The sequence below is a fragment of the Notechis scutatus genome, chromosome 2 (assembly GCF_049901735.1).
Source record: "Notechis scutatus isolate UNSWTSFEM ecotype Mainland chromosome 2, rNotScu1.2, whole genome shotgun sequence".
In the NCBI taxonomy this organism is placed as follows: Eukaryota; Metazoa; Chordata; class Lepidosauria; order Squamata; family Elapidae; genus Notechis; species Notechis scutatus.
Window position 1 is genome coordinate 127,696,046 of NC_142010.1, and position 22,655 is coordinate 127,718,700.

Below are 22,655 nucleotides of genomic sequence, written 5' to 3' on the forward strand. Positions count from 1 at the left end.
TGCCGTTTCCCCCCTCGACAGGAGCAACAATCTGACTGACCAGGCAAGCAACAACAACAACAATAATATTCCAATAAATGGCCCTTATGAGGTGGAGGAGGCTTTTTGACATTACACTATTTTTCTTTTATCAGAACAACAGTGGCATTTTTCCAATCATGGGGCACCAAGGTAGTCTTCTCACACATGTTAAATAAGTTACACAACACTCCATGAAAAAACCAAATCTGTATTTTTACATTTTTCCAGGCATGCCACCTACATCAGCAACCTTACCATTTAAAAAAAAATTTCATAGTATTTATTCCTTTTTATATTTTTGTCTTAGATCTTAACATCTTTAGCCTTCATCTACTGCTTTCAAAACTGCTCTGTATTTTCTCTGCTTCTTTTAAACAAGATACTCTTATTCTATGATGACAGAACAAGATTGTTTGCAGCTTTTTTTCTGTAATTACGTTTGTAGTGGCAGGGCTGAGTCTAAACATTGGAAGTCTTTCCTCTCAAAAACCCTCTGGATTTACACAACCTGGCCCCTTCTTCCTGCTCTGGAATAGCTGCTTATCTTCCCAGAGGACAGAAAAAGAGAATGTAGAAATTCCTTTTTAAATAGCCCCTTCCCAAACCTTTCCTGTTGGAGAAGAAAATACAGGGATGCTCAAATCACAGAAAGCATCTTAAAAGAAACTCCCATAGAACAATGAGTGAGAATAAAGATCTGCTTCTAATACCAGCTCTGATGTGAAAAAGTGTATAAAATAATGTACTGAGCATGTATAAAAACATAAATATCAGAAACCACAAAGGATCAACTAGCAGGAAATAAACTAAAGAGTGTTGCCGTTAGTTAATTTTCCTCTATTCCTCTAGAGAATAGATTAGCCCTGGAACATATGGTATTCTTCAGTAATCCTGCTTCCTGCAAATTCTTAAATCTGAGGCTGGGGGAAGATAGTAAATCTCACTTGTTTCCAGCCTTTTGTCCAGCAACTTATGCTCAGCTTCTAAAAGGAGAAATCTTTTTTTCTAATTTATAAAAAGGATTAAGTTTTGCGGAGGGGCATCTGCATATATGCCATACCCTGTATGCTTCTGCTTGTGACAAAGATGGGGCTGATTTGAATGTCTGAGCTGGCAGCTTTGACAGTAAAAGTGGGGACAAAGGCTTGTCTACAACATTGATTACAACATTATACAACATCTTTTTATTTTTTGCAGCAATCATTCTCTTGTAAACCTTTATTTTCTGATCCATATAATCTTTGACCTTATCATGGCACCAAAACACAGTAAGAAAGATGATAAAAATAATAGAGATAAAAATACAGAATAAAAATTGCATAGCACAGTAATCACAACAGTCCAACTGTTGGATTACCAGATGGTCTGCAGAAGAGCTTGCTTGGTTTGTAGCATCTCCTGGAAGGCAATCAGTAATAGGCAATAGTCTTGTGTCCGGTGGAAAGCTGTTCCAAATAACTGGTATTGCCCCTGAAAAACAGCATCTCTGGGCCTCAAATCATTTGATGATCCATCTGACATTCAGAGCATGTCATTGCCCCTTGTATCCTTCGCTAATTCTTTCAATCATTCCTTTAGATTTATGTTAATCTCTTTGCCATATGTGTATCTCAATAAACTTGTACTTAAACTACACACAATATTCAGAAAAGACCTTTAGTATACATTTACCGTAATCTATTCTAGAGGATACCAATTTGTATTGTCTGACATTTGTATTAGCCCTTTTATAATTAAACATATGTAGATCTTTACTTCCAGTCATGTATCCATCACCTTCACAAGATCACAACAGTTTGTTCCGGCACAATATCTATTTTATGAGATGCTTTAATGGGCTCTTAATTGTATTTTAATTTGTATTATTTTAGATTTTGAATGACTACCTTGCTGTCTACATGCAATAGTATTTTATAGTTTATATGAAGTTTTTATTTTGCATTTTTATTTAATTCTATATTTATTAAGATAGTATTTTTAATGTATTTCATGGTAAAAAATAGCTTCAGTTATTGGGCACTTCAAGATAGATAGATAGGTAGGTAGGTAGATGATAGAATATTCTCTCAATCTGTATAATTTATATCCAAGCTTATTAAACATTTTCCAGAGACATATTTAACATTCTTTAAAATGTTAGCCTACTTTTTAGTTAAAATAGGGTATTCTGTTCCATCCAGTTTCTCTTGCAAATTACCAGTATTTATCTCCATAATGTTCTTCTGTGGTCTTTTTAAAAAAAATACACGAGTTTACAATCTTTCCAAACACTTTCCAGTAATAATAGTAATTCAGGAGCTGCTAACCATTAGTGTCAGAATATGTTTTAATGTGTATATTGCCATCCTGCAATTTTATTCAGACCAATTCATCTTGCTGCATCACAAATGTTTTAAAAGATGAATGAATCATAAGCCGATGTAGGGTACATTTTCCCCACAAGTTCTAAAAAAGAGAGAGATTTACAATTCTGAAACTGATGTAATCTCAGACTGTCAATTTCTCTTTGGAATATGGTTCAGATTAAGTATCCTTCTAAGTGGTAATCAAACATATCTTGGCAGCTTTAAAGCAAGAAAAGTGACTGATTTGGGAACAACCAAAATCTACCAAGGACAGCAAAGGAGAAAAGCCCTACCTTCATGATTAAAGTGAATTGGGCCTTTCATCAAGTTAGGGAATGATCCTTCCCTCCCTCTATTCCCTTCGGAAAACCCAATTAGCAAATGATTGGAATACCTTGGTAAATTGAGCAGAATCTGCTTGAACAGAAAGAAGAATTCAGTCTTAATCAGTTTGATTCCAATAACTCCACGTGGATTGCTGTGATCCAGACACATTGTCCCCCAATTATATGTTGGACTTTGAACTTGTTGACTTTTAGAAGGATGTTAAAAACCTGATTGTTTCCTCAAGAATTGGAGCCAGGAAGATGGGAATCTCTATCTGGAAGACAACACTAATTGCGAATTCCTGATTGGTTATTTCAATTGAATCATTTTATCTATTCTAATTTATATAGGTTTATTATTTTTATAAGCTGCCCATGATTGCAGCATCCAAGTTGGGCAGCCATATATATGTTATAAATAAATAAAGCATTGACCAAGATCTCCATGGGGGTCAGTGCATGCATCAAATTATCTGTGTAATTCCAACTCGGCCTGGCACACCGGAAATTGGGAATGACTTCACTAGAACCACCTCTACACTAAAGCCATCTAGAAACATTTACATGGGACTGCTGCACAATATTCCTTTAGAAAGCGTCGTTCATTCTTACGTTCAGACAAAGCATCTTTCAGCTGGATTATGTTGCAGAAAATAATTGCCAACAAGGGTTAGAAGCACTCCAGAAGTAAGATCCCATTCCCAGGGACAACTCTGGCATATCCTATATCAAATACTGTGGCTTTGGTGTAGGCAAATCATACACTGGGCTTATCTGTAAGTCATTTTTGTGCAGCAGATAAAACATCCAGGCCAGCACACACTGATGGGGCCCCGATACTCTCTATTTGTTCCACAATCAGTAGCCTCTACTGCCCTGAAAACTTGTTTAAGGCTTTTAGTTTAGAAAAGTTGTAAACTACCGTAGTTTACAAACTTTAGCTGTCATCTTGCCATACATAGCATCCTCTGCTAATGGAATTCCTTGTTAAAATGCATCATTTTTAATAGGCTGAACCAATTTGTTGCATTTTGTTTTCTCATTGCGAATACTTAAAATAATGAGAGAGCCAGTTTGGTGCAGTGGTTAAGGTGCTGGCCTAGAAACCAGGAAACTAAGTTTAGTTCTGTTTTAGGCATAAAAGCTGGCTGGATAACTTTGGTCCAGTCACTCACTCTCAGCCCAATTCACCTCACAAGGTTTTTGTTGGGAAAATAAGAGTAGGAAGGAGTATTAGGTATGTTCTACAACTTTTTTATAATAAAGGAAAGGCAGGATAAAAAATCTTTTTAAAAAGATTAAAATTTACATAAGCAGAACAGAGGAATTTGAAGTACCTAACTTAGTCTTGTTCAAAATATTATTTTAAATAGCTGCATGCAGTTTGTCTTTATATATTAACTTTTTCTCTGGTTTTCTTCTAACATACAGCTAAGTCACCTGCCACTAGACAGTTTTTGAGTTTTCAACAAGCAGATTGTTATTGAGGAAAATATAAAACCATTTTAGAGAGTAGCCTGAAAACTTGTATCTTCTTTTAATAACTAAAATAGGGATTCAGAGCTCAATATATAGTATGAACAGCCTACAAATGTCCCAAGGGTGCTTTTCCAAAAGGCAAGCAGACTTTCTTTCGTTTTTTTTTTCCCTTTAAAAATCATCCAAGAAGCTTCTTCAGTTCTAACCTGACTGGCAGGGAAATGGAAGGATTTATATTTTTGCAGTCATCTGGTAGTTAGTACTCTGAGACTGCAGATAAAGTCAATCCTTCCATTCCCCACCACTCAGTCAGAATTGGAGAAGCTTCTTAGATGAGAAGTGAAACATTTTCAAAGAAAAAAGCAAAGTCTGATTGCCTTTTGGAAAAGCACCTTTGGGATAACCATGATATCAGCAAAGCCATATTTTACTTAGAAGCTTCCATACTGCCATATGACATGGATGATTGAGAATCTCCATAGGCAACCTACTTGAGTATTTTGAATGTATAGTATATTGAACAGAATCTAGAATCCTGTATGAAAGAAAGAACCAATGTAAATATGGTTGCAAGTAACAAAAGATAGGGATGAGATTCTAGCAACAGAAAATTTTCGAGGGTGGTTTTTTTTTTGTTAAGTTTGACACTTTCATTGGGTAAGTAGTTCAGAACTCAGATTCTTTTCATTGGCTATTTTATCAAATGGAACACTTCAGCATTCTCACAGTGAACGTGACTATGGCTATTGTATATCTGCATTTGGAACAATAAATTACATTAAAATTGTTTGTACTTTTATTGATAGTAAACTTCCCTTCAAGTTCCTGAAATTATAAATTGAACAAAATAGGTGTGCATAGGTTTGAAAAATAATTGCAATCCTTACAAATAATTTCTGTCAGGATTGAATGGACTAGTATAAGAATTTATTCAGGAAAATTGCTTATGAAAGGTGTCTGTATGAAACTTGCAAGTGTTACATTTGACGTTGGCCAAAAGTCTGAGAAACAAATGAAAATTGAAACAGTCCACTTACATTTAGGTCCTGAGAGAATTTTTCTGATGTGTACAGTAAATGTGTTAATATTGGACATTTGTCTGAAAAGGCTTTCTGTTTCAGCCTGATATAAATAGCCCTCTGGAAGGTAGTTATTTTGTTTTCCAGGTTACCCTCTTTTTAAAAATCTAGTAATAAAATTTGCAGTTCCCTAATGTGTCATGTTCCTTTCTGTAACTTGTAATAAGTAGATCGAGATGTAATTTGATGGAATTAGAAATTGTTTTCAGGTATAGTTTTGCTCTGAGCTGCAACTGAACAGTCTAATATGTTACAAAGACAAGCAGTTTAGATTGTAAAAAAAAAATGCTAATTTTGAATTCTTTGTGATTAACTTAAAAGCATACATTTATTTATAATTAAAACCAATAATGGTTCCAATCCTGTGTGCCAATCAATAAATGGATGGTGTCACATCAGCCTCCAAAGGACAGTACAAAATAATTCCAGTTTTAATAACTAGCAGAAAACCAGTACTTTGAGGTCAATCTACCACCAACTCTGCTGTTCAGGTGTGAAGCCACTAGACCAGAAGTAAAATGAGATAGTCACGCCCTCCTTCACTGTTTTGGCATGCCTACCGTTGCCTATCCTATCCTACCAAAATCAGGATAAGCTTCCCCCTCATCTGAAATCCCCCCCCCCCCGGTATAATATCAAATATTTTTGGATACTTTCTGCAGTTTCAGCACCTACGGACCGCCAGCAATATGGCAAAGCCACTCATACTGGAACCCAACCATGCACCCACCACTCTTCTACTGTCATCCTAATCCCCTCTCCAAGTGTTCCTGTTGCAAGGATACACCTTATTAATGTACCCTGTCATAGCCCCTGACATCTCACTATAAGTGGAGGCCCCCCTCAAGCTGCTGACCCAGTTCACCTCTTCTGTCCACAAAACAGTGTCATACCCTTCGGTCATTCTATTGATAGAATTCTCAGAGGGATCCAATGTTACCAGGAGTCCCAACCTGAGGTGTAAACAACTCTAGCATTTCAGTTGTTAAGCCCATGAAGCCCCCACTAGATTTAGGACATTATATCTTGACCATGTTGTCCCATTCCTAAAATGCTTAGAAGTAAATCTAGCTCCATGACACCCAGCCACAGTCCTACAGGAATTACCCAGGACAGGAAGTTGCTAGTAATTTTCCTCCAGTTTCAAATTCTTGATCCTGAAGCTTGCATTTCATCATGGTGAAGCATCATGAATTGAATTTCCTGATGATCATTCTTGGTCTCTTCCAAATCACTGCTTCACTGCTATCCAAGGCACTGCTTCACCAAATGCAACTTTACCTCATCCATACTGGCACATTCAACCAACCCCATAGAAGTCTGTTATGCAAAATCACCACTCCTACATCTATTCATTCTCTTCACCCCCAATTTACAGTACATTTTTGGAAATATTTTGAAAGATGTCATTTAGTGCCATCTTTAAAAAAAATACTCCAAAATAATCTTATTTCAACCTCTGACAAAAGGGTGAATTTTATGTAATTTTATTTTTCTGAGAGCAGTTGTGTTTTAGATTATGTCGTTAACTGTAATTAATTTGCCTACTCCACAATTGTTTTATGGAACAACCGCTTTGGTTACATTTAGGTTTGTATCTTCCCTTATTGAAAAAAAATGAGTTTATAGAAAAAGCAACTGTAAAATTCACACTACAATGCTGACTTAGTCATGACTATGGTTCATGGAACAATGAAAATTGTGGTCCATCTTTTAAAAAGGAATTTGCAGCTATACTTTTTATTAGCAATAACTCTTGTGTTGCATCAGAGTTTCTCACTTAGAAGAGTTTCAGTATTTGTTTTCAGCTGCATAGGAAAGCTGCTACAAAGAAAAATAGCTGTCCACCTTGCAGCGCTTGTTGAATTTAGGGTTGCATAACTCTATATCTATAAATACTGCTTACTCTTTTAAGATTAATCTCCCTGAAATGGAGATTTAAAATTTCTAAAAAATTCTAGAATTCTAAACAAATGTAACCCCATACGCTCAAATTCACTCATTTTTTTCCTTTTTAAAGAGAAATATATTTGCACATAAGTTGTAGAATTCAGTAGAGCAACAAAAGGATAGCAAATGTGGTTCCATGTTATACAGGTAGTCCTCATCTTACAATAGTTTATTTAGTGACAATTCAAAGTTACAACATCACTGAAAAAAGTGGCTTGTGACCATTTTTCAAGTTACAACCTTTGTAGCATCCCCATGATCACATAATCAAAATCCAGATGCTTGGCAACTGGATCATAACCATTGTTGTGTCCCCTGTGGGTCATGTGATCCCTTTTTTGCAACCTTTTGACAAGCAAAGTCAATGGGGAAGATTCACTTTACAACCATGTTGCTAACTTAACTGCTGTGATTCACTTTTTTTCCTTTTTAAAGAGAAATATATTTGCACATAAGTTGTAGAATTCAGTAGAGCAACAAAAGGATAGCAAATGTGGTTCCATGTTATACAGGTAGTCCTCATCTTACAATAGTTTATTTAGTGACAATTCAAAGTTACAACATCACTGAAAAAAGTGGCTTGTGACCATTTTTCAAGTTACAACCTTTGTAGCATCCCCATGATCACATAATCAAAATCCAGATGCTTGGCAACTGGATCATAACCATTGTTGTGTCCCCTGTGGGTCATGTGATCCCTTTTTTGCAACCTTTTGACAAGCAAAGTCAATGGGGAAGATTCACTTTACAACCATGTTGCTAACTTAACTGCTGTGATTCACTTAAGAACTGTGGCAAGAAATGTCGTAAAATGGGACAACACTCACTAAACAAATATCTCACTTAACAACAGAAATTTTGGGCTCAGTTGTGGTAGTAAGGTAGTAAGGACTACCTGTATAAGTGACTTATACTGGATATTATTTTCAATCAGAACTAATGTTTAATATTGTTTTCCTTAGCAGTTAAAGTAAATCTTAAGAATCTCAGTTTATTGAGAAAAAATGTTGATTTTTCATGCTGCAGATTATTGTATAATTGCAATTGGCAATGGGAGTCATATCTTTGCTGGAAGCAGTCTTATAGTTCCAAAGTGTCACTGAAGTTCAGTATGACTGCCAAGATGCCTGGTTTGTCTCTTGAGTCTTTCATGCCATTAGCAATAGTTAATCATATAGACAGCTAACATTATATATGGGCATCTGAATATAGAACTTATAAAGTACTATGAAAGAATGAATTGCTCAGGGCCTCTAGCATTTAAGTTGTATACAGGAAATAAATTGGACAAGGCCACATGCCAAACCTATGCCCTCTGAAAGCCTTACATTAACAAGACTATTTACTCTCCACAATGGGAACCAGAAAGCTGTTTAAAAGCTAAGGAAACAAACCTAATTACAGATAGTCCTCGACTTACAACCTTTCAATTCATGACCATTCAACGTTACAACGGCACTTTAAAAAGTGACTTGTGACCATTTTTCACACTTAGAATCGTTGTGGCATCCCCATGGTCATGTGATCAAAATTTGGACACTTGGCAACTGGCGTGTATTTATGACAGTTGTAGTGTCCCCAGGGTCATGTGATCACCTTTTGAGATCTTTTGACAAGCAAAGTCCATGGGGAAGCAAGGTTCATAGAAACCTTCATACTACTATACAGATTTTAATGAACTTTCTGGACATAGTAGGCCATTAGCTGTAATTAATGTTCTTTCCCATTTTCCTTCTATTTGGCCTCAGAACCATAGAGGGCTGGGGATAGAGTGGGGGTGGGGGCCTCTCAAGAGATTATTATGATTTTGCTCTTAAAGTATTTTGTGATAAGCCTTTTCAGTTAGTTCTTGAAGAGTTTGTTGACTAATGAACTGAAAAAACGGTGCTTGGATTTCTAGCAATTCCTACTTAGGTATGATTTAAATGAATTTTCTCTTATGTGGTATAAAATTGCCCCCAAGGATTATTTCTTTGATTTTTCCCTTCATTGTTCAGTCTGTGATGTGCTATTTTCTATGGAGTGCTGCTACTGAGTAATTGGGAAATAAATGGGATGACTAAATAGTCATCCTATTTGGCAAGCATCTCTTGGCAAGCAAAGCGGGTTTTCTTCACTTTGTCAGGTTGCTCTGTCTTTTATGGAAGTGTCACCAAGGAGCAAAGGTTCAGTTCACGATTGACCTGACAGAGGTACGTGGTTTGCCGTGGTTATTGTGAAGTTTCAGAAGTAGACTTGCATCTAAGAATCCACAACAATGTGCAGGATAGACAAGATTTAAAATCCCGATAGCTCACTATGTAGGACAAGACACTGCACATCTTCACATCTCCTGCATCTTCCTGTATATAACAAGATTATATTATGAACAAATTCTGTGTAGCCTACAGCAGCAATTTTCAAACTACAATCTTTGAAGAAAAATGTTAAGGGGCCATTTTAAATATTTTAGCTTTCCCAGTGTTCCATCCATTCTTCTCAGAACAGATAAAATGGCATAAGCTATGGATCAAGGAAGAGCTCACTGTTTTTTCTCCACATGTTGTTTTTTATAGATAGAAATTCCACACTTACCCCCACACTGCATTCACATCGTGAGATCTGTACCTTGGCAATCACATATGGAAAGTTATATAAATGGTTTGCCATATACAATGTTTTCTTTTGCAATTTTAATAATGCTGACATGGTAGGTTCGTGTTATCACCTGTAATCATAGTTCATGTTAAACTTATAAGACATGATTATACTCTGTCTTATAAATTTAACATGATTACAAATTAATATGCAGTCTGTTTTCTAACATACTAAATTAGTTAGCAAAAATGTCACTAATGTTACCTTGATGGCATTATTATTGATAAAAAATTCCAATTTGGGGTTTCATCTTAAGGAGCTTGGGAACAGCTGACTGAATTCTTGCTAACACCAATTATTTCTTAAGGTTTATTTACTAAAATAGTGTCAGAGTAATTGGTTACTTGAATTCAGTCAGCAAGTAACAAACATTGTTTGTGGTGAATAGGTTGTTTCCAGTATTTTAGTTATTTGAATAATTATTTTAGTATTTAGGAAACATGATTGAATGATAATCTGAATGTGAATTATTTGTGATAACTGCCTGCTATCTATATCTAATAAAGATATGCCTGGCTGGGGAATTCTGGGGGTTGAAGTCCATAAGTCTTAAAGTTGCCAAGGTTGGACACCCCTATTTTAAAGCAATAAAATACATGCTTGACCTCTTAATTTTGTAGTCATTATGGTACAAATGCATTTTTTTGAAAAGAGGACTGTTAAATCAATATTACCAAATGTTGAGATTTTTTTAAATCTCAAAGAGGAACAAGAAATTGATTTCCTCAAACTGCTTTTTTAACTATTCCTTTGTAAAGGAAAAAGACCTCAAGTCATTATTGGAGAGAATAAAGGAATTATGCAAATTAATATTCAATTATTCCTCGTGTAATATTTCATTGAATTCCTTATGCAATTCAAATGACAGAGCAATGTCTGTTAAAATCATTTTTCATGAAAATTATAATAACTAGTAGACCTAATAATGCATTACAAAAATCCTGCACTTTATATAACCAGATGAGAGAAGCAATATTCAATATTAAGTAAAGTCTTGGAGCTGAAACGGATTCTTGTTCGTAGAGTTGGTACCTTATTGTTGTGTTGAAATTGATCCAGTTGTCATAAATGATTCTATGTTGCCAATTTGAAAAAGGTTTAATTCATTCATTGCTTTTGTGATCCTTCTGGGAGTTTTTCTTTTAGGGTTGCTAATGTTGAAGAATTTCAACATATTTCCAAAAATAAATGGGTTAGAAAAGAAACAGAACCAGTGTGTCTCTTGATAAACTACCCAACCTGGTTTTCCAGCTGTGAGTTTCAATCTAAGATAGTGGATTCCAGTTGATAGTTACACATGCCACTGCTTTAAATGTTGAATTCTGATCTTAGTTGTGTGGGCCAGTGCCACCTTTGAGATAGAGAAGGGTATCTTTACCTCAGGGGTAAAATTTGTACTTCTGCTAAATAACTTATTATTTTTTGTGAGCTGGGAAGAGCATGGTAGAACTAGGTGTGGAATCAATGAAGGTCAGTTAAAAACCCAGTCATTTTTATCCAGCAATCCTGAAAGTAAGAACTGATTCCTCACTGCTATTAACAATGACCTCAGCTATATCAGCATTGGACGATGAGTTTCTCCCCAACAGTCAATTAAATGACTAATCAGCAGTGTTGCCTTGGAACATAGAATAGCCAAGAAATGTTTATAGCTAGCAGGAAACACAGTTATAATTCTGGTCTAAAAATAGAGTTACCCTGAAAATTATATAGAATCTAGTGATAGACATCAAGAAGCACTTCAATATGCCTCGGGACATAGAAGTCTGAATTTCTGACTTTGAAAACTATTCAGTTAATACTTTTCTAGTGCACATTTTAATATTTGACTAGTTTTGCAATATTGCCAGAACTGTTTGTTTCAGAAGCCTACTAAGGCTGTGGTGTTCAACAGGTGAAACTGATATGCTTTCTGCCTCTCCCAAGGGGGTGTGCCTGCAAGTTATTGCTCTCAGGGATTGGATGGGTTATTCTAGCATAATTTCCAGCCTATTTATATGATTCTGCACAGAACAATCTATAACTGCAGCTACTCTCTGAACTTAAATTTCTTCCTTGTTGCTGCCTCTCATTCTGAACGTTCATCTCTTTCTGATTCTTCAGATTTGTCAGGATTTATTTTTGATGTGCAGTCAAACACCGTGATGGCCCAAGGAGGTACCTTTGAAAATATGAAAGAGAAGGTAAGTAACAGTTACTTCATTAACAGCTGAAAATAGCATAATATTTTTTTGAAAGTCAGAAACTATGATGACTCCCTTGAAGTATGAATAGAGCATGCAGGGAAAATTTCAATTTACAGTAAGTTCTTAACTTTCTTGTGACCCTATTACTGTTGGAAGTAGTATCTTCCACAATTGCAACTGTTGAAACCGCTTTTCTCAGAATAAGAGTTGGAAGGGACCTTGGAGATCTTCTAGTCCAACCCCCTGCTCTGGCAGGAAACTATACCATTTCAGATAAATGTTTGTCCAATTTCTTAAAAACTTCCAATGTTGGAGCATTACAACTTCTGGAGGCAAGTTATTCTACTGATTAATTGTTCTAACTGTCGGAAAATTTCTCCTTAGTTCTAGGTTGCTTCTCTCCTTGATTAGCTTCCATACATTGCTTCTTGTTGTCTCATGGCTGAACATTTATTTTTCCTCTTCTTTTTTTAGCTACTATTGATTTGGGGGCAAGCTTTTCTGGTCAGACTGTTTCAGAGCATATTGAGTCATAATATTTGCTTTTCAGTGACATCTTAACCAGTGGAATCTGGAAGGCTTTACTCATACCGTGGGCTCATATTGCTTGCAGCTCTAGTGTAAGTGCTTGAAATGGGTTTAACACCACACACAGGCTGCCAGAGGAAAAATGGGCTGTCCCCAGAGGAAAAACGAAACTGACTTCAATTTAGGAAAACAGAAACTTAATTTTTCTCCTGTGTTGGCAGTGCACATATTTGTGTGGAAAGTAAGTGGCTAACGTATGACCTGTATATCTCATTTTTCTAGATTAGTGCTGTGAGAGCGATAGTCCCTAACCGCAGCAACAATGAGATTATCTTAGTGCTGCAACACTTTGATAATTGTGTAGATCGAACTGTACAGGCTTTCATGGAAGGTAAGTTCTTAGTTCCTACTTGAGATGTTTTCTGACAGGCCTCAAAAATGAATATGATGGGGGGGAAAGCATGGGTTATCATTTAACGTGCAATCTTACTTTCATGCAATTACAGAATGCTAAATAATTATTAAAATATATTTATATATTTCTTCATTTTCTGATACTATGGTGTTTCAAGATATGTAACTAAGGCACAGGACTTATTTGTTTTGTATGATACTTGGATTATATGAGACTTAATCTTCCTACATCAAGGTAAGTTATGAAGGAAATATAAAATGTCTGCCCTTTTTATTAGACAATTTCTAAATTCTATTTTTGTTGTTGAAGATTAAAAATGGCTGCCTGGGCAAAAATGAGCGGTGCGCTCAGTTAAAATTCCGCTTTAGACATTGAGTGTTATGTTCTCCAGTAGCAAAGCATATTCACAAGTTTTCTCCATAACTCATTTATGCATGTTCATGGGAACTCATGGAAACGGAAATTTTCCTTGCCTAATGAGAGATTCAGCAGGAACTATTTATGAAGTTTATATGCTGCTTTTGGAAACTCTGAGTGCTGCCCCAGATATACCAAAGGTTGTTATCAGATGGTCATTTTAATTGTAACAGAAGGGGTGAAACATGGTTAAATAACAATGAAATTAATGTTTTTTGAGGTGATTTAGCACACCACTTTTTATTGTGTGCTCTTAGCTCAAATGTGTTATGCATCTCTTTTCTAAACAATATAATCCTTTTTCATAGCTTTTTAAAGAAAGGTTTCATTCTTTATTCTAAATGTGGCTTTATCCTATGACTTCTTTCACAATCTATTTCAGACTTCTGAAAACAAGACTTTCTAGTTAAACCTAAAATTCTACATTTCAGGGCCTAGATTAGGGAAACATTTTTTCCTGAGACCGTTCTGTACTGAAATGAACTAATGGATTAATGCCTTTTATTAGGTACTAAAACTAATTGGAATGTACAATTTCAGAAACTCTGTAAGGACACTACCATTTATTGGCTTTTGGCTTCAGTAAATCAGTCTTAAGCAGTCTTTTATGAAGCATAGAAATCCTAAAACCTTGTCACTATGATACAAAACCACCTTGTGTAAATGGTGTCCTAAAAGTACTTATTTAGCAACTCAGCTTTTACTCAATATCTTGTTGACCAGTATTCTTCAGCTTTTATGTTTTACATTCCAACAATTATCATGGAAAACAATTCAGGTCTCACCATGATAGCAATAGCACTTAGACTTATATACAGCTTCACAGTGTTTTACAGCCCTCTCTAAGCAGTTTCCAGAATCAGTTTATTGCCCCAAACAATCTGGGTCGTAATTTTACCAACCTTGTAAGGATGGAAGGCTGAGTCAATCTTGAACTGGTGAGACTTGAACTGCCAGCAGTCAGCAGAAGTAGCCTGCAGTACTGCATTCTAACCATGCACCATCAAAGTAAACTCTTCCCAAGAATATATTTGTAGACATTTTATTATATTTATTTTTAAGATAAAATTTAAAGATTTCACACTTTAGTGGCATATCCTGGTCTTTCCTTAAGAACCACAATCATATTTTTAATAACAAAAACAAAATATACCATCTTCTATCTTCTGACCAGAAAATAAATAAATATTTTTTCCGGCTTTAAGCCATTTTTTGTTATCAGCAATATAAGCTTACTGTGTTATATTCTATTTACCGTATGTACCTTTATGATTTGCTATTGTTGTTTTGTATAGCTAAGGAGCACACGAACCGTAATAATTACGTGCTTTTTTTTATAATAGGTAGTGCTACTGCAGTGTTGAAAGAATGGACAGTAACTGGCAAGAAAAAGGTTAGTCTTGGTTTGGATTTGAGCTTGCTTTGATATTCTACTGAATTATAATGAGGCAGCTAGTTATTATCTCTCATCTTCATGACAGATATTCCAGAGTCTTCAGTTCCTCATTCTTAGGTCCTCCCTCCTCCACCAAGGATGTAGAGTTGACATCCCCAGTAAACTATTTATAAGTTCCAAAGCACCTATAGGACCTTCGCTTAGTATCTTTGAGTCTTCATACCCACTTTTCCTTTAGCACTTTTTTAAAAAAGGAGTCTGATATATAAACAATTTGCATGATCTAAATTTACCAATGAATACTACACATCTTCTTAGAAAATGAAAACTGTTGTGGCTATACTCCATTGCTTTGACTAGAAGTGTGCCCTCATAATTAGAAAAAAATACAAAAGTAAGTTAGGGTGTAAGAACTTAAAGTATGTAGGACCAATCTCATCTGTTTGTCTTCTGATAAATGGTGTTTTGTGGCCGGATGTTCCCCCTCTTGCAGTCATTTTGGAAATAGTAAGAGTATTCTGTTTTATTTTTATTTACTTAATCCTATGGTCAGGGATCTCCATCCTGCTGTTAGTCCCCACAACACAATCTTGAAATTCTAACAGTACCTGCTAGTCCCAAAAGTCTGACTACCCCAATGAAAAAGAGAGATAGTCCTTGAAGGGGGAAACTTGAAACTCATTGCCAACCTTTATGGAGACATTTGCAGCCTTTCCTTTATTAATCCTCACATTGGCAACATTAAATCTAATTTATGCTGAAGGTCAGCCTTACAGCAGGGATCCATAGCCAATCCACAGTCATGGCCCATTAGCTCCTGTTATGTGTCATATGGCATAACTGAGGTGATGCAACTAGTTTAAATAAGAGGGAATGGCTTTTTTAAAAAGACCTCTGGGGAAGGGGAAGAGAAGCAAAAAAATTTTTTTCCAGTACTTGCTTAGGGCTATTAGAGCATTCCGTAACACTGTGTAAGATTTTCCAGGAACACTGAATATATGGTATGTAAGACCTCTGCTGGGTTAGATCAAGGTCTAATCTCACCAGCATTTTCCTTCTTCGTTTATCTGTGGAAAGCCCAGGTAAATGCAGGAATGTTCACCATCTTCTGTATAGATTCCGTGTGCAAAGATTTCCCACGTCATTATAGTTGTGCTTTTAAAGTTGTAGCAACGTTTCGGCAGAATCTCATCTGCCATCATCAGGCTTCTGTATTGTGTTCGTCTGATATATATATATATATCTCCATGATAAAAATCAAGCACACACTAATTCATTCTGCTTCTTTTAGTAATTTAGAAGGCTTAAGGATATCTCACCCATTAACTACCTGACTCTGAAATTGTCCTGTCTTCAAAGATTTCACAAGGCATATATTTTGTCCCCCTGTATTTGTATGGAATTGTGGAATGTGCATATTTCTGAAAATAGTCAGCCCTTCTGACTAATTTGGGGTCTTTCTTCATAAATGGCTGCTACACACTGCACACTTTCATTAATATCACAGCCTATCAGTTCTGACTGTTAAATAAATCCATCTAACATTTATGGAATCGTCTCTACGTCCTGACTGATGAAGAATTTAATTCTTTTTTATTCAGGCAATAGTAATAATATTCCATTTCATACCAGGAATTAAGCTTAGTCTCTTCTCTCATAATGTCGGTATCTTAATTCTAGAACAAAAAGAAGAAGACCAAATCAAAAACCCCTGCAGAATCAAGTGCCAACCCTCCTGACTCCAGCAAGCCAGCAGCCACTGAAGAAGAACAGTCTGCAGTTTCATCAGAGAAGGGAGGGATTAACGGTTACCACGTCAATGGTTCAGCCAATGATACAGAGTCTGTGGACTCACTCAGTGAAGGCTTGGACACACTTTCCATTGATGCCAGAGAGTTAGAGGAGAGTGATCTTGCTACACCTGAGACTCCTGATGGAGCAGGTTAGTTCTCTGTTGGATTATTATGAAAATCAGAAAGTCTGTAGGAAGGCTCCCTTCTTCCATTCTACTTGTGTAGTGTCTTCTGCCACATTTCATTATTTAATAACCAAACAATTACCTTCCGCTATTCAGTAGTTGCCACAGAAGGAGATGAATCCTTCTTTTTCAAATTACTTTGACTCTTCTCAGGATTCCAAAGAGGGGGAGAGAGGTAGAAATGGAAGCAGCATGACAGTAATAATACTAGATAACTGGAATTTATACTTAATTATATAATCTGATTTGGAAATCCATAGATTGCATGAGCAGTGAATGTACTGAATTGGAAAATTGGGTACCATGCAAACCAGGGGTGGGCAACTATGGCTACTTTACAACCTGTCAAGTTCAACTCCAAGAATTCCTGAGCCAGCTGTGTTGGCTCAGGAATTCTGGGAGTTGAAGTTTATAGGCCAAAAAATTGCCATAATTGACAAGCCCTGATATAATTCTAGGTAGGTAGATGTTCACCATACAGAGACACCCTAGAAAAGTAATTTGGGATTACAGTCTACATAAAATTCCTTATCCTGTTGTTCTTTTTTATGTTATTTTATGGTGGTGGGAAGCTTAGAGTAACACTTTTTTCCCTTCTTCAGCATTGTTACAGTTTGAAAATGGAATAACCAACTTGAGTCCAAAATCTGCAAGTATGCGGTCTTCCCAGAATACCCAGTCCCTCAGAGTGCAACCTGAATTGAGAAATGCTGGCAAGCCACTTTCCAGATCTGCTTCCAGCACCCAGTCTCCAGCTCCCTCATCCCTAGCAATGCTGGATGAGGTCCCTGTGCCCCCTGGAAACAAAAAACTAGGTAGAATTTACAGATCTATGGCATGATTCTGTTCTCTTTTTAGTTTTACTAAGAAGTTCTTTGTTGCAAAATAATTATAGGGTGCCAGTTGACATTTGTTATAACTCTAAAGCTTGTAATTCTTAGTGTATATCTCATTAGTTGTTGTGCTATGGTGGATAGTACAGGACTTTGATCCTGTTCAAATCTTGCTGAGTCATAAAGTTCATTGGGTAACCATGTACCAAATCAGCCTAACCTTCAGCTGTTTCAGAGATAAGCAAAAAAGAGCCTAGTCTATCATTTCAAATATTCCTTGGGAAACAGTAAGATTATAAATTAAATGGAATCTAAAATTGAAGTTGTTATTTTTGTTCGGAATACTTCATGTGCAAACATATGAATATATTTTACATAAATATTAAGATGAAGATAAATATTCAGGACATCTCCATATGATTATCCTTGTTCTGTCTTGACATGCTTATTGATAACCTTTTAATATGCTCTGAACAACAAATCATTTGTCATCATGTCATTTATTGCTTTTTACCATAAGTAATATGTTAGCTGCTGCACTGGGATTGGTAAATGAAGAGTGGATTCCTGTGGAAGTTGATAGCCACTTCCTCTCCTCCCTGATTTCAATCAATCACTTCATCTTGCCTATTTCAGTGTTAAATTGCTGCTACTGTATAATTCTCATTTAGTTTTGTGATGACTTTGCAAGGGATTCTTATATCTAAATTCAAAATTGCTACAGATCTGTTCAAGCCTGATGGTATAATACCTGCTTGCTCTGAGAATAAATGCATTCACTGGGCACAATATTTTTTCGTCTTATTTGAATTTCTTTATTTCTATTTGGGTTGCAGAGAGCTCTTACATAATACATTTCATTAAAAGTGGGGAGTAATTTGCAGAGCACATTAGGCAGCTAGAGTTACTTGCAACTGGTTGTAATTGACTTACCAAGGAGCACTGAAAGATTGTATAATGTTTAATATAAATATTGCATCCTTTGGGGCACATTGTAGACTACATTTTTTCCTCATCTGGATATACAAATAAAATGAGAATTAGTTGACCTAGATTATTTAATTAGCTGGCATTGCTCTATGATTCACTCTGTATATGTAATGTGCAACATAGTTTTAGAAAAGTGTGTTCTCCCTTGTAATCATTATATATTTCTTATCCCAGTTTTGCACACTTTTTTTCTCACAGTGTGAGCCAGGTTTTCAATGAACTTGGGTGGATAAATGAGCAGCAACAGCCCTTGCTGTTCCTTCTTTTAATTTCTGTTCTTCTCTTCTACACCTGCCAGCAAATAAGACCTTCAAAATCTTGATTCTAAACATGGTCATTATCCAAAGTTTTGGGGAGACAGGAACATTGGCCTCTTGGCAGCAGTGTTTCAACTTTTTGCTTTAACAAGGAAGTGGCTAACAAGCAGCTTAGCAGAGAGTGAGCACTTCAGTAATTTCTGGTGGTGGAAAGAAGCTTGGAAGTGTGCTTTTTTGGGAGATAGCCGGCAGAGAGTCTAACCTTTGCAACCAGTACCTAAACCTTAAACCTTCCCTTTTAGAGAAATTTTTATGCAGATTGGACTACAAAAGGGAGAGTCAATCTTAGTGTGAACTTTGCAATTTTGTTCACAATTAGATATTTTCTCTTTATAACTCAATGCTGCTATTTTATTCCTGGAATTTTTTTCTGGTAAATATTTAGCAGAAATATTTGGAAGAAATGGCATTCAAAGCAGCATGCTGGTTTCTTTGAAATCCCTTTTTTTCTTGTAATGAACAAATGCTTTATGGCAATCATTTGTAGTTTTGATAATTACTGGAAAATTTGCAAGGAGTACTGATGCTTTATTGTGTTATTTTTGGACAGGTTCTAATATTGAAAAATCAGTAAAAGACCTCCAGCGATGCACTGTGTCACTGTCTCGATATCGAGTAGTAGTTAAAGAAGAGATGGATGCTTCCATTAAGAAAATGAAGCAGGTCTTTGCAGAGCTGCAGATTTGGTATGCTAATACTGTGAAATCTGGTATATTCAAGAGTGAACATGATTTTAAAGGATTTAATTAAGAATAATGCCTTCCAATTTCCCCTTTTTTCCTCGACCAAACGAGTCCTTGCCTGAGGGTGGGTTTTTTTTTTTTAATTTGGGGGGGGGAAATTGCAAAATTTAACTATAATGGCATCTGACTACCAGATTCTGGTAGTACTGTATGATGTTAGGGTACAAACTGTTTCCAAATAGCATCTTTATCCCCAAATAAAACAACTATGTATATGGATGACTTTATGTAGGAAACTCATGGACTTAGCAGTGCAAGGTTACTAAGAATAGATGCCTTAAAGGTAATCTATAGCATTACAACATACAGTAGTTGCTTGAAATCTCTCCTAATTTTTTAGAAACTGGCCTATGATAAAAACAGGGCAGAATTGAGAAACAAATGTTTTGTACATATATGCAGGATTTCACTGACCACTTTACCTTTTAGTAATGAATCTTCATCATGGTTGAGAAATCTATTGCATTTACATTTCAAATGACCAAGTGATTAAAATAATTTGATTCCCAATTTTCACAAAGCTACAGTTTAAGTTTTAAAAGTTAGTTTGAAATCTGAGCAAATAAATGGAATTTTGCGAACAGAATCATTTTCCATGCCAAAAAGCATTTTCATGTTCAAATCTTACAACCTGAGATCAAGGGACTCCAGGGGGTTTGTAGGCTGACTTAATCTATCACAGCTCTGTTTATTGCTTTTCAAGCATATTGTTATTAAAGTATTAAAATGGATGGTCTGAATAGCTAAAATTTGTACATACCTATACTAAAAACTGTGCTGTTTATCTCAGCCTTAACAAAAATAATGAAAGCATTTTTTTTTTTAGTGAGGGTCACTTCCATCTGACTTATTTCTCCAAGGATATATATTGGAATTGTAGGCAAAGAAGAATCTTGAAAGATTCCTCAAGTGAAGGCTAACAGCCTCTGCATGACTTAATATTTAGAACTAATTCTCATTGTGGATTTTGCCAGTATATTTGTTATTCAGTATTATCCACATTCATTTGGATGGTGTATTTTCATGCAGATATCTCTTCCTTCAGCATAAAAAGCTAGTGCTTTTTATAAACCATATCCTCCTGTGTCACTCCTCTAATCTTTGCTTCCTCATGCGTCATGTCTTAAAAGGTTAAAGACCTTGTTTCAATAATTCTGCTTGCTGTGGGGCAGAGTAAGGGCAGAAAGCAGGAAGTGCAGTTCCGTGACACAGGGAAATGCATGGCTAGTTTGGAAGTAAGCCAGCAGAACCTCCTTTAATAAATGCCAGATAATGAATCAAGGGTTTGTTCTTTGTTCTTTCCTCAAAACGGGGTGATTGCCATCCTGCAAGTAAGGTTGTGTATCTTTGAGCCACAGCATACAAATTCCTTTCTATTCACTTCTGAGGAAAATTATTTGTATCAACACATAAATGCAGCATTGCTGGTTCAATGTAGGAAGTCTATCAAGAGATCTGGTCTTGCACCTGTTGGCATTACAAATATTATGTTCTCTTGATATACATTGGTTGTAGTCACTTGCTGGAAGAGGTGTCGAAGGAATTGCCACAATTTTGTGAACTAAAACTGAACAAGTAATATTTTATAGCATCCCTTCAAAACTTAATTATTTTGCTTTAGAAATTCATAATGTGCTCATTAGGCAGGCTATATTTCTTTTTAAATATAATGATGAATTTATAATATTTGGCAAAAACAGGAAAATCCATTCAGGAATACCTTGCCATGTAATAGACTGAAGTGCTCAGTTTCCTGAAGATCAAACCCTCATGCTAAATATTCTCTGCTGCATTACTCTCACAGTTTTCAACTTTAGCTGTTCTACAGTAATGTTTAATAATTGAACATTACTGTCTGTAATTGAAAACTGTAGTTTCAGTTTTTATTTGACTTGTTATCACATGCTATCAACTTTTATATTTTTATTTTCATTAGAGTTAGGCACTGTTCATCCCAATAGATCTTTCAGGGGCCACCTGCACTCTAAATGCTTCCATGTTTCCCTGAAAATAAGACCTGGACTTACTTTTTTGGGGGGGCACCAAAAAAGGCACCAAATCTTGGGGGATGTCTTCCACTGATCTTGTGGCGGCGGCACCGACAATCCCACCCAGCAGGAGCCCACTGGCAGTCCTCTTCTATGGCTTCTTGTTGCCGCTTGCGTGTAGTGCCCCCAGCCTCCGTTTCACCATCAGAGGCCTTCAGGTGCATGTCAGTCCGGAGCTCTTTTATCAGCTGCAGAGGCCCTTCCTGAACGGAGGCCAGGGCCGATGCGCGCAAGCAGCAGCAAGCGGCCGCAGAAGAAGTGGACCAGCAAGATGAGGGAGATGTCAGGGAGTGGCTGCAACTGTCTGAAAGTAAGTAAGTATCCCCACCCTGGCTTGATTTTTACCCATGCACCTCGCCCCACCCCGTGCACCCTGCAGGGGGCAGGGTCTTAACTAGAGCTTATTTTGGGGGTAGAGCTTATATTGGGCACACATGTAAAAATCAAGGCTTTTTTTTTTTTTTTTGATAGGTTTTATTTCCGGGAAATATGGTATTTTGTAATTGACAAAGTATGGCAATAAAACATTGACCTGACAGGAAACTCTCTTTGCCATGTCCAAAAGAAATGAATGTGCTGTGAACTCCTGAAGTTATTGCCAGGAATGAAGATTATCAGGTTTTGGATATCACTGCTCAAGATGCTCAAACTTTTAAATATATAATTTCTGGTTTTTTGTGAAGTTCCTATTGAAAGACAAATCATCCATCTCTGGGAGCACATCACAAATACAGCCTGATTAATCCTCTGAACTTTCTGATAAGATTCTGTGATTGCCTTGAACACTACAATTATTTTGGGTCTCAAAGCACAAACGATTAAGCAGGCAGACCACACCTGATATTGAAGGTATAATAAAAGAAATACAAAGTGCATAGGCAGTTCACTCCTTCAGGCTTACTTTTACCTAATATTGGTCTGAGAAATGAATCCATTGCTTGAGACTTCATCAGCCTTGCCATCAGGA

At 36.3% G+C, this 22,655-nt stretch overlaps 1 protein-coding gene across 6 annotated transcripts in view; it reads left to right on the forward strand.

Annotated features, from left to right (window-relative positions):
* SPATS2 (spermatogenesis associated serine rich 2) overlaps positions 1-22,655 on the forward strand; it is a 43,847-nt gene that overhangs the window by 12,851 nt on the left and 8,341 nt on the right. For 5 of the 6 annotated variants that reach the window (XM_026680786.2, XM_026680787.2, XM_026680785.2 and 2 more), the window contains exons 3-8: positions 11,941-12,020; positions 12,834-12,942; positions 14,727-14,776; positions 16,460-16,721; positions 17,360-17,572; positions 19,448-19,583. In XM_026680786.2, the coding sequence (XP_026536571.1) occupies positions 11,941-12,020; positions 12,834-12,942; positions 14,727-14,776; positions 16,460-16,721; positions 17,360-17,572; positions 19,448-19,583 (850 nt within the window). Of the gene's footprint in view, positions 1-11,940; positions 12,021-12,573; positions 12,644-12,833; positions 12,943-14,726; positions 14,777-16,459; positions 16,722-17,359; positions 17,573-19,447; positions 19,584-22,655 lie in introns of those variants that run through there. The other variant, XM_087956147.1, reaches the window with a different exon arrangement.